The 12,711-nt window shown below is 37.3% G+C and overlaps 2 protein-coding genes across 2 annotated transcripts in view; one reads left to right on the forward strand and one right to left on the reverse strand.

Moving 5' to 3' along the window:
• Nucleotides 1–12,711, forward strand: part of LOC140171766 (F-box/LRR-repeat protein 4-like) — a 238,554-nt gene that overhangs the window by 45,457 nt on the left and 180,386 nt on the right. The window lies entirely within an intron of this gene.
• LOC140170998 (5'-3' DNA helicase ZGRF1-like) overlaps nt 1–12,711 on the reverse strand; it is a 53,338-nt gene that overhangs the window by 17,085 nt on the left and 23,542 nt on the right. Inside the window, exons 14-22 of the mRNA XM_072194183.1 lie at nt 12,224–12,338; nt 10,399–10,510; nt 8,489–8,612; nt 6,579–6,753; nt 5,351–5,428; nt 3,754–3,964; nt 2,421–2,606; nt 1,811–1,939; nt 236–447 (exon numbers count right to left, since the gene is read on the reverse strand). Coding sequence (XP_072050284.1) covers nt 236–447; nt 1,811–1,939; nt 2,421–2,606; nt 3,754–3,964; nt 5,351–5,428; nt 6,579–6,753; nt 8,489–8,612; nt 10,399–10,510; nt 12,224–12,338 — 1,342 coding nt within the window. The remainder of the gene's footprint in view (nt 1–235; nt 448–1,810; nt 1,940–2,420; nt 2,607–3,753; nt 3,965–5,350; nt 5,429–6,578; nt 6,754–8,488; nt 8,613–10,398; nt 10,511–12,223; nt 12,339–12,711) is intronic.

The raw sequence follows: 12,711 nt of genomic DNA on the forward strand, positions 1-12,711 counted from the left end.
ACCAGCCTCATTCTGGCCCGCTACACATATTTTTTGTCATTTGGTGTTGGAATGCAGGGATTACATTTACTTGAGTAAATAATGTCTTTTGCATAGGGTAGACAAAATGATTATTAATCTGCTCATCTGGACGCAGCTTCAAATTTTTAATTGGCGAAAAATGATTTAACCATATCATTACTCACTGTGCTTTTTTAAGTCCAGACTTGTTAAATCTAATCTCTCTAATTCTTACCCACTTGACAGAAGCATCTGGTGTATTTTTCTCATCTGTGCTTTATACAATGTAATAACTCCAATATCAGATGGTTGTATTTCTGACACCAGTAAGGTTTCTATCATAAATACAACCAATGTGGCTTCTTGGTCATTATAGAAGCTACCATCCGATGCACACACTTCTTGACCGTTTGATACATTGTAGATGCACAAAGTTGGAAATCCATCCTGCAACAATGATAGTGGTAATAATTATTTGAAAGCATTAATTAACATTCGTAACATCTTGCTACAGAGTCATGTTAGGTGTGGATCGGATTCCAAATGAAACAATCTGCAATCTGACCAATACCACCCCACCCACTGGTTGCCAGAATCAAGACTCATCAACTCACAATTTCTTGGCCATATACGGCATCTTGCAGACGACAGGCCTGTGAAAGAATACACCCTCTATATTCCACCACACAGGAAGAGGGAACTGGGACAGCCACGCACACTGTACTTACAGTATGTCTAGCACCTCCTGGGAGAAACTGAAGGCATACTGCAGCCAAACAAAATTGTTTCGCTAGCTCAAGATCGCAACAGTTGGAGAAAGCTTGCAGTCGCCCATGATGATGAATAAATATTATTTTTCCTATTGCTTGCCACTAATGATGTGGGAAAATATGATTTAGAATCTGGGGCTATTTACTCTATTATATCACTTGTGCATAAATTCCAGACAGTTCATTGGTTGTAAACCAATGTCCTGGGCTTGGACCAGGAGCCATACGTTTTTTAAATGGTTTAAGTTGGTTGGGGTATGTCACTGGCGGTGCCTGATGGTACCCCTAGCATTCTTGGTTTGGGGTTTTATGTCACTGACATTGAGATCGGCACCACAAAAGAATGGTAGTTAGGTAGAACTGGTAATGCCACAGTTTCAGCATGTGCATATTCAATGTCCATAAAATATGATACAAATCAACTATGCTAATCAATTTGCTTAGCAGACTTAATTGTTACATATATACAAATGTTGTTTATGTTTAAATGGTTAGTGACTTTTTCAGACAGATATAGTCCGTCAACTCAGAAGTACAAAGTAAATAGACCTCGGAAACTGGAGGTATGAGAATAATTATTTCAGTGCAATGCATGTGTAAATGCTTATTTGGCGTGCCAACTGCTACGTGATTTGTACTTGCCGAGCGCACCACGCTCTTTATGCATCATGTTTTTAACATGCAGTGTGTGTGACACAAAGCAGATTTGGTTTGTACTTCTAGGTTGAAGCAGTATAGTGCACTTGCGGTCGATTAACCACTCATCCATTTAAACATCCCAACCCTAAAACTGACACACATCATATAATGGGAACAGTACACAATTATGTCATTGTCATTTCTGGTTATGTTGACACTGCATTTGTTTGGCAATGCTACATTGCGTGTGATACCATCACACATGACCAATCCACAGCCAGTTGCCTGATGAAGTCTAATGGTATCACACGCAACGTAGCATTGCTAAAAATAGTAAGTTCAGTATTCCAAATTTCATGTTACTACAACTGGATGACTGAAACATTCACCAATTTACTTACTATTAACTTTGGTCTATCTTCTTCTGACACCCCATCTATGAGTTGCTTATCATAGAATAGACTACTAGAGATGGCACTAATTCTTGGATGACATCTGTATTGAGTGCGTAGTAGAATTGGTTTGTAACCCTACAAAGAAATGAAATAGTTTTCATGTTATGTTATGTTCAATATTAAACATTAAATATCGTAACATTATTTTGAAAAGGCTTATGGCCAGAATGTTATGAGATTACAATCGCCTTCTCATATTACTTAGTTTGGGGATTTTAAACTTCTTTAAATGCCATGTGAATAAGGGACCCTATTATGTGGCTCCATGCAGCTACTCCTTAATGGTTGAGAAAGTGAACTGATATATAAATATAGAAGCATGAGCGTTTTAATAGCACATGGTTTAAATAAATAAATAAAATAAGTGTTGGTGATTTTAAAACATAGATTGTAAATATCCCCTAAAAGGCTCCTCATTACACCTGGGTGGGGTGAGGCAAGTGAGGTAAAGCAGCTTGCCCAATTGCGCAACAGGTTGGCACTACATGGAACCTGTCCCTGTAGTGCTGCCATTTTTGCTGTTGCTATAATAAATTTGTAGTACTACAAATCTTACCATTAGCAACAGTCTGTCAAATAGTGTTTGTTCCAGGCTTGCATTGTGAGCTGGTTCCGATCCTTGTACTGTTGGGTCAAGCTGTTTGGGATCCCCAACAAGCACAAGTTTCTCACATTCAAATCTTGCTATTGGAAGTAATGATGCTGGCTCTGTCATCTGACTACACTCATCTAAAAGGACAACCTGTTGGAAGTATATTGATGGAATGTCCGAGTAAATCTGAAATTTATTACGCAGACAAACAAATAAAACTATTACTTCAATTTGATTGGTTTTAAGTCTACTACAGGAACAAACCAAACAATGGAGCCCTTCTACCGTATTCAATTAGTGCCCCACCCCCTATAAGCACCCCTTTTAACTTTTATTCTTGCATCAGGACCCTGACAGCAAGTTCAGAAGTATGTTACTGTGTGGAAGCAGCCATTGACCCTGTCATTGCGTATCAGGAACTACCGGTCGCATACGGCGCACTTGAATGCGCCCTATACGCGTTATTGATCGCGTAGGACGCTTGTGCTGGCGAAGCGTTCGTTAGCACCCCGGCGACCCCCCGCGTTGCCGTTAGCACCCCATTGCAGCTCCCATATGTGTGTCAATTTGTGATTCGAGGGATCTTATTTTTCAGGCTCTGTAGCGTGCAAATTTGGCTGGTCCAATTTTTACAGTGGGGGACCTGCTTGCATCTGTGTAATGTGTGGCATTAATAATGGGGAAAATGTCATTTCAATGTAGGTTTCGTAAAGATATAAGACAATTAACAGTATTATTTCAATATCACTGTAAATATAATGGTATAAACACCTAAAACAAAAGCCATTTCTTTTATAAAGACACTAAACTAAAAACAAAATAAAGCAGTTGATAGAGAATTTTGTGCTGCATATTTTGATACCTCCTTTGGTATGATCCAACTTTATTTTCCTAACCTATAGCAATTTGAATAAAACACAAAGCTTTTCAAAAGTGACAAAAATTTGCACTGACTTTCCCCCCGAAGCATGCAGATATTGATCACAGCGGACTGAGCGTTCATTCATCAGGCTTTATTGAACCTGTAACAAAAGGTAGCAGATAATCAATTTGAAGGAGGAAATGTCTAAATGTGTCACTTTTGAAACTCCACCATTTGTCATTCAAATGAGTACAGCTTAGTGGTATAAAATCGCATCATGCCGAATAAGGTATCAAAGTATGCAGAACAAAATTCTCCATATATCGACTTCTTTACTTTGCAATAATATTTAGATTTAGCGTCTTTAAGATATAGCTTTTGTTTTAAGTGTTCGGATACTTTTTGTGCGCAGTGCCAGTATACTTCTCAACTTACAGGGAATTTAAGGCAACTGAGACTTGGAAATGTACAAGCTGCACATGTGACCCCAACCACTCGGACTTGAGACAACAGTTCCTTGTTCTTTCCCAGACGATGTCTCTCTATGCTTTTCCTCACTAGCAGCTTCTCACATGGAGTCAAGTCTGTTTTTAGCATCTCCTGGAGTTCTTTCAACTCTTGTTTCTCCTTGTCTGCTGCGTGTACACTGTATGAGTAAAAAAAAAACTCCTCAACAAAAGTTTGGAAAGTTTTTTCAAGCATCTGTATCTCAAATTATTTGTGACATATTCATATCGTGTTGCATATCAATGGATAGCTACAATACTCCCCTTTACAATAACACCCCATTTGAAACAATAACATTTTTCTGAGTACACGCCTTGTGAATGTAGTGGGGTCTCAAACTGAATTTGCCAAATTGACCATTATTCTGTGCTCAAACAATGCTAGCCACTAACCTCAATAGCGGGTGGGAAAACCACAGGCAGCCACAATAGTCAGGCACCTTCTCCTCATGCTGCTCACCGACCTGGTTACACGTTACTGTGGCATGGCAATTCATTCTTCAACAAGGATTCGTCGCAGGTCAATTAATGTGGTTGCATATGGGCTTCTCTGGCACATACAGCACAATCAAGCTGGTCCTACAAGTGTTCAATCGGGTTGAGGTCTGGTCCCCAGGTCTGGCCTGATGGCAGGCCATTTTGGCTGTACTCCCATATTCTGTAGGCAGTCGTTGACAACTGTGACTATGTGGGGCGAGCGGTGTCATCTTGGAGGATTGCATTAGGTCCCAGATTGTGAAGATATGGGATTGCAGCTTGCTACACAGAATAATGCTCAATTTGGCAAATTCTGTTTGAGACCCCATTACATTCACAAGGCGTGTACGCAGCCGTGAAAAACGTTATTGTTTCAAATGGGGTGTCATTGTAAAGGGAAGTATTGTAGCTATCCATTGATATGCAACACGATATGAATATGTCACAAATAATTTGAAATACAGATGCTTGAAAAAACTTTCCAAACTTTTGTTGAGGAGTTTATTACAGTCATCTGCAAATCAAGACTATTAAAGAGGTGTGGTCCAATTTTTCATGTTCTATTTTATATCTTAGATTGTTGCCTACCATTAAAATAATCTGTTTCCAAATTTTGAGCTGCATTGCTGCAGTGGTTTTGATATGAAAAGCAGAAACGTCTAACAATGCCCTATAGGACATTACATACACTATACCGGTGTGGTAACCACAAATCAGTACATTTTTGTTCACACCATTTAAACAATACCTATTTCATGCATTAAATTTCACTGGGGTAATGAGAAAAATATGACCTTTCTTTAGATACTAAAATCTCAGTTTTGATGAATAAAAAACGGGGATCAAGGCTATGAGTGCATGTGGCAACTTCTTTGCAATCATGAATGCCAGAAAGTTTATTTTAGGACCAGATTTATTGTGCTCCTCACATTTCAAATTTGTTGACAGTAGACGAGATAGATCAGATTGATCACAAAATGTGACGCTATGGGTAAGTTATTTTTAAGTGAAAATAATCTAATGAATGAAAACCAATAAGACAAGCATACCTGTATGGTAATACTGGCTTGGCGATCTTCCTTACACTACCAACTCTGATGAACTCCTCAAAACCCAACTCCAATAACCTAATAGCAATAAAAGGAATTAATAGTCATTTTATAGTGATACAATTCAATTTGTAAATACATAATCTATCTTATGTCATGATATTACTTTGAAATCAAGACACGGTAGAGCCATTGCAAAGGCATAATTAGACACAAGATAATTGTAAACTGCATTGACAAATTGCAATTTCAGAATTATAATATACTACTGCAGTGAAAAGATAATTGTTAAAAATATGGACCCAAAGGTGATAAATTAAAAATTTAAATAAATTAAAAATTTTGGATTTATAAAGCGCCTTTCTCCAGATCTTAGAGGACTCAAAGCGCTGTAATTTCGCTGCAATGGTGAATCATCACAATCAGATCGCATCAGATAGGTTGCTGCCGAACAGCGCACACCTATCCGCATTTAGATTGTAACATCCACCAATTATCTGTGCAGCTCCCCAAATTCCATTGGGTGAAGGAAGTTTTGATAACCAAACAACTAATCACCGATTTTTTGCGATACAGGAGGAAACCGGAGATCCCGGAGAAAACCTCGAGAGCGAGCATGGAATCGGGATAAACCAAGTGCACATGAGTCCTTGGGCGCTGGGGCTTGAACCGGGACCTCAGTGGTGCAAAGCGAGGGAACTACCGCTGCGCTAACTCGCCCTCCATGATATCCATAGTACTAAATTTGTCTCTTAGGATTTGCATATTGACAGTGTTGTAGGATTGATTTATAATAATAATTAAGTGATACTGAGTATCATGAGGTTAGATGGCAAGTTACGCCCATCTTTTGGTCTCCAAGATGTTCAACTGCATGTCCAAGGTCTTACATAATGGCTATAAAAATGTAAAAGGCAGCATTCTTCCATCCACTATAAACATCAATACTTTCAATATTAAAGAAACATTATGAAAACTATCATACACATGTCTACTTTACTATTTGGCAAGGTCCTTTTGCACTGTCGAACGCTCTTCCTGATTATCACATAAAAATAACCAGGTCACATAATACTACCCAGCTTGTTCAGCAAATGAGGTACTGATGTGATGATGACGTGATTCAATTAACGTATCAGAATCCCACTTCCGTGATTAGGCTGTAAACAGCGTCAAACAGCAGAGTGCAAAAGGACTTCGCCGAATAGTATAATAACAATAAAATTACCCTAGTAATATTCTGTCCACAGCAACATTTGTAGTTGATGCTATCAATAGCTTCCATTCACTATGGCTACCATCTGTTCCAGCGTCTTCATTATTCTTATCACTCAGTTCAAATAGTTGTATGAGAAACAGGACGGTGACAGCTAACAGGAAACTCTTACCAGCTCCAAACACACCTGCAGTGCACAACAAGTAATTTAATTATTAGACTTGTAAAACAAATTTACCAATAGTATGATACATAACAGCAAGACCTAATAAAATTGTTTGATTGGCGTAACCCGGCCGACCTTAAAAATAGGCCAGACCCTAGACTTTTTTTCTGATTTTATTGCAAAATATTAACAAAAATTTAAAAAAATATTAAAATTTTTAAAAAAAAGAAGAAAAAAAAAGTTCCAAGGCCTAATATCATAAGCAATTTACAGCTTAAAATGTGTAAAAAAAATTGCCAACCGACCTACCCTAATTTTTTTTTATGTTACGCAAATCAAACAATTTTTTTTAGGCCTAATGATGATGAAGTAATTTAGATGTATTTTTCTCAGTATGATTGAATTAATATGTAAATATAGGGTTGTATGAGGAAGAATACTACAACAGCTGTTAAAGCAGAAATCTCTCCTTGGCTTTGAAAATAACTACAATGGAACAAAGGCAATGACATAATACCTGATAAGAACCACAATGGGTTATTCCAGTTGAAATCCACACTACCCCTGTGGAAGATTTTGGAAACATCTTCCATAGAGGGAGTATGTTTTTCAAATTTAATTGATCAGGGTTACTTATTTTGAAACCCTGTATTATGTTTTTACTTATATCTTCCACAAATGGAGTAAGTATTTCAAATAGAAGTTACCCAATTGTCTTTTCTATTCAAAACTCATACTCCCTCTGTGGAAGACATTAGCAAAATCTTCCACAGAGGTAGTGTGGATTTTAAATGGAATAGCCCAATACATTCAAATTCCAGAAAATTATGAATCATGATCACTTTGCTAATTTTTCCTCTTGATTGCAACTCTTTTGAATGATCACAATGCATGAAAATTATCTCCCGTATTTGTGCACTACTTGTAACATTACAGCACAATCATGTCCGCAGTAATATAGTACTTTAAATCCAATTTGCTATTCAGGTCGCAAGTCATGAAATTTTAAAATACAATTTACTGGACACTGTAATTCTATGACATCAACCATTTTCACAACATTATACCTTTCCGGATTGTAAACTTTCAAGTATCAACTAAGTCCACTGCTACTTTCAGAAAAGATCAGTGTCAATGGCCATGTATGATGGCAAAAAATCAAAAAGAAAAAATCGAGAAGGCAATGAAAAGGGGAAAGGAGGTAAAAGAAGAAAAGGAGAAGGAATTTGCATAATGCAATTTCTGTGAGACCTGTTTCACTCCAAAAATTCATGATCTTGATCATGGGCCAAAATAGAGTATAATCCCAAATTTATGTGCACTACACACACATTGTCCACTCCCAGTCCCTTTTTTGAAGCAGCTAGGAAGACTTTACGGTCTCTCCAAAACATTTTTCGTCTTTTTCCCCTCCCCTACCAAAAACAGGACAAAACATTAATTTTGCCCCCCACCATGAAAGCTGGCCATGCCCCTGGGTAGGTTGTTTTATATTTTGCATAACAATGCATGTCCCAGTAGGGGTAGCTAACACTGCAAGTACAATGATGTTTGCCATTTCAACGTCATCAAAATCTTATATCCATTTATTGACCTAATTTATAAACATCATTTTTTAGTATTATTTAGCACATAAAAAGCCTTACTTGCAATTGAAGTGAGCTGGCCATTACTGAATAGCTACACAGAAATACTATGATGTGTGCGTACATATTACAAGCACGGTACATGGGACGCATTGTTCCATTCATCTTACCATGTATAAGTGTAATTGGCTTATCATCTGCATCATTACTAAACATAGCGGCTACTCTGTGCACTGCTTCACCTTGATCTGGATTCAATCCAAACTTGAGGATCATCTCCTCTGCCAAATGTATCTATAGATAAAAACAACAAAAAAGGTGTCTCTAAGCAGGCTGCTGCGGTATTACAGACTGTATCAAAATGATTGGTACCCATCAGTTTCCAGTGCATGATTATGGAAAAGACTATCACCTCAAAATGCAACATGGAGCTACCTTAATTAGGCCAAAAAAATAAAATGTTCGTCTCAAAGCTCACGAGTGGTATATGTATTTTTATGGTATTTTGAGAAAAAAAATCTGATTTTCTAAAAAAATTTTTCTTTTTTCTAAATAAAAAAAATATCCGCATTTCTTTTTTTTTTCAAATCACACGATTTTACAAATGCGAGCGCAAGCTTTGAGACGAACCTTTTATTTTGTTTGGCCTTATCATAGATGAATCTTATAAGGTCATAAATCTACAATCCTGGGCATTTCAAGAGGATGCAATTTTACATAATTGAAGAAGTAGGCTTGTCAGTAAACATCAAAACTGATGAGTACCAAACATTTTGATACAGCCTGTAGTTTTGCAGTGTGCATTTGTCACTGAGAAATCCACCAGTTTATTTATTTTTTCCAATTTCCCAAAAATATGTTTTAAAAGCATTTTTTAGAAGAATTGTGCGATTAACACATAAATTAGTGCAAATATTTCATTACATATATAAGAATACATTTTACTGCTATTAAAAAGCACTTCAGGATTAGTTCTTCACAGGATATTCAGAGTAAACCATTTGGTATTAAAATTGTGCAAAAATTAAGGGCATCGCTGTATTGCTTTAATTTCCAAGAGATTATTAGGAGGTCAAAACTATGCGGTATGGGATCTTATGAGGGCAAAGGCACTTTGGAAGCTTTAACTTGGCTCCAGGCATGTCTCTACAGAGCTGTTGTGTGAAACACTTTGTAAAAGTTTAGATGAACTATACAAAATTGGTTAACAGCATAAACAAATATTTCTTTCGATAGGCTCTGTGACATTTAGGGTTTGGGGATCATTTAATTTCTTTTTTTATTTGCAAGAAATTTACAAAGAAAATGTATATTTTTGAGCAAAAATGCCAATGAAAATATATTTGCAACACACTCAAATAGCAGTCAAGTTAGCTCAATCGATAAGACATTTGACTATGGTGCGAGAGGTTGCAGGTTCAAACCCTGGCAGTGCTTAGTACGCTCACATGGAAAAAATTGTGTTAGCTTGAAATTCCCCTGGACAAGGAACTTACTGCTAATTGTCTTGTTGTAACCCGTATGAAACTCAGGGAGCTGATCTTGGTTGCAAAAGGTTATTGTGGAATGTCTAGGGTGTGCGCTCTTGAAGTAGCAGAGTCCCTGAATGATTTATGGAATGATGTGGGCCGTATTGGTCAGCGGCAACCTGTAAAGTGTGCTGAGGCTTATGGGTCAACGTCTAGGCATTGTGCCTTGCGTAGCGCACTATTTTTTTCCTTACAGGTGATATACATTTTGTTGGATTTCAAAATCCTTCCTTCCTTGACCGACCAATGTTGGAGCAGAGATGTAGCGAATTCATAATGAAATTGGAAATATTGAATTTTTCCACACATCCTTTATTTTGAGACGGGCGGTTGATGTGAACATGAAATCAAATTCCATTGGCCTAATACTGACGGATGGTACATATGTCACCATGTAAAAACAGAAACTTGTGCTTTCTTAAAGAATCTATATAGGGGCGCATACCATACGTCAAATTTAATTAATTACCAATTAATAAGGTTATTTGTGCTTTAGGACTTGGCAAATCGGCAGAAAATGATATATGAAACAAGTTTGAAACTGTACATACCACTTGTTGCTGTGAACAATTAAGCGTTCTGGCTGATGTTTGGTTGAAACACGGAGGTCGAAACCCACCTGCTTGTGTGCTAGATATTGTCTCTGGATCTTCATGCTCATTTCTGTGAAAACAAGGAATCACATATCACATGAAGATTTTAGAGCTATAAGGATTATATATCAGATCCAGACTGGCCTGAGATACTTGATAGCACACTTTTGGAAAGTGTTGGTAAATATCAGTGAAGCATGTAATGTAAAATATATATGTGATGCGATCAAGCAAAATCAGTCGCAACTCGGAAATATTAAATTTTCAGTTTCTTATACAATAGTAAAAAGCATTTACAAATCTGGATTTTGCAGAAAACCCATTGAAATTGAACAACCAGTTCCAAAGATATGAGCAATTAAAGAGTTTCCAAAACAACAGGAAACAAAAGGAAATATTTCCTTTGTAAGGTTATATCTCAAAATCAATATTTCCGAGTTCCGACTGATTTTGCTTGATCGCATCACATATGCACATCATTGCAAATAAATGTAACGTAAATGAAGCTTGATTGGGCAAAAGTAGAGGGTCCTTTTTTTTGTGCGAGTAGATCTCATTTGGAACGTTTACTGAAGGATTTGGAATTTAATCGGTTAATACAGCCTTCATTGAATTAATTAAGATACGGTCCATGGATTTCCCATGGATTAGCATGTGTCCCTCACGGACCAACCTGGGTAAACAAACAAACAAACAAACAAATATTCTTCATGTCACGTCACTGGTAATGAGATTGTCGAGTAGGTTCCAGTGTTAGTACACTTTACATTAGTAGCTGGAGCCTACAACACACGCTTTTATTGGTGAAAATTGTTAGTACATATTGTCAAAAACGTTAAGGTAAGTATAAGATCTAACCCAATGCTAATTAAAGTACAGATATCATATCTCATTTCAGGAAGTAAACTACCATTTAAATCACCCTTTGTGCAAAGATGGTCAATGCAAACATTTCCAACTGTAATCGGAGGTCCCAGGTTCAACCACCCACTGATTCCACCCACTGATTCAACTCTTATACTTCTGTCACATTTGTCCTTAAGGGGGTACTACACTCCTGGCCAATTTTGTGCCTACTTTTGCATTCTATCTCAAAAATTATAGCGCATTGGTCACAAGTAAGATATGTATATTATAGTGGCAAAGACTACAACTACTGCACTGAAAATTCAACAACTCAAGGTAAGTGGTTATTGATTTATTGATCAAATATTGGTTTTCCCTCATTTTTTACTGTAACTCCACAACTGTTGTATGTATTGAAATAAAATTTCCAGTGCAGTAGTTGTAGTCATTGCCCCTATAATACAAATATCTTACTTGTCACCAATGCGCTATAATTTTTGAGCAAAATGCAAAAATAGGCACAAAATTGGGCAGGGTGTAATACCCCTCAACCCATATAGACTTATTTGTCTTCATAGGTGTCACTTTATGATAAGGTGTCACCGTAGCTGGAACAGAAAATATTCACAGAAATACTGCATAGGGCTATTCCTCTTAAAATCCATACACCGGGCTATTAGCCTTTTTGAGATATTTGTGGGGTTTTACCCAGATTGAAGACTGCCCTCCTTTTGTGCATGCCATACACTGTACCTCGAAAAGGCTAATGGAAGACATGGCTTTATCAAATCTCCCACATAGGGATGTAGATTATAAATGGAGTCACCTATTCAGGTAACCCATTTGCAATCTACACTCCCTGTGTGGGACATTATGGTCATGTCTGCCATAGAGGGTGTATGGATTTCAACTGGAATAGCCCATATATGGTACTCACCCATTAAGGATATATGGTATGATTGGTAGTGTTCTTGTATTGATGTGCTCCTGAATATTGCTGATACAGGTTAACTCATTGCTTGCATTGCCTACATGTAATCCATGTACCATCACTACAACACAAATAGCCCATAAGGTACTTACCCATTAAGGATATATGGTATGATTGGTAGTGTTCTTGTATTGATGTGCTCCTGAATATTGCTGATACAGGTTAACTCATTGCTTGCATTGCCTACATGTAATCCATGTACCATCACTACAAGACAAATAGCCCATAAGGTACTTACCCATTAAGAATATATGGTATAATTGGTAGTGTCCTTGTATTGATGTGCTCCTGAATATTGCTGATACAGGTTAACTCATTGCTTGCATTGCCTACATGTAATCCATGTACCATCACTACAACACAAATAGCCCATCAGGTACTTACCCATTAAGGATATATGGTATAATTGGTAGTGTTCTTGTATTGATGTGCTC

The sequence above is a fragment of the Amphiura filiformis genome, chromosome 15 (genome assembly GCF_039555335.1).
Source record: "Amphiura filiformis chromosome 15, Afil_fr2py, whole genome shotgun sequence".
Lineage (NCBI taxonomy): Eukaryota > Metazoa > Echinodermata > Ophiuroidea > Amphilepidida > Amphiuridae > Amphiura > Amphiura filiformis.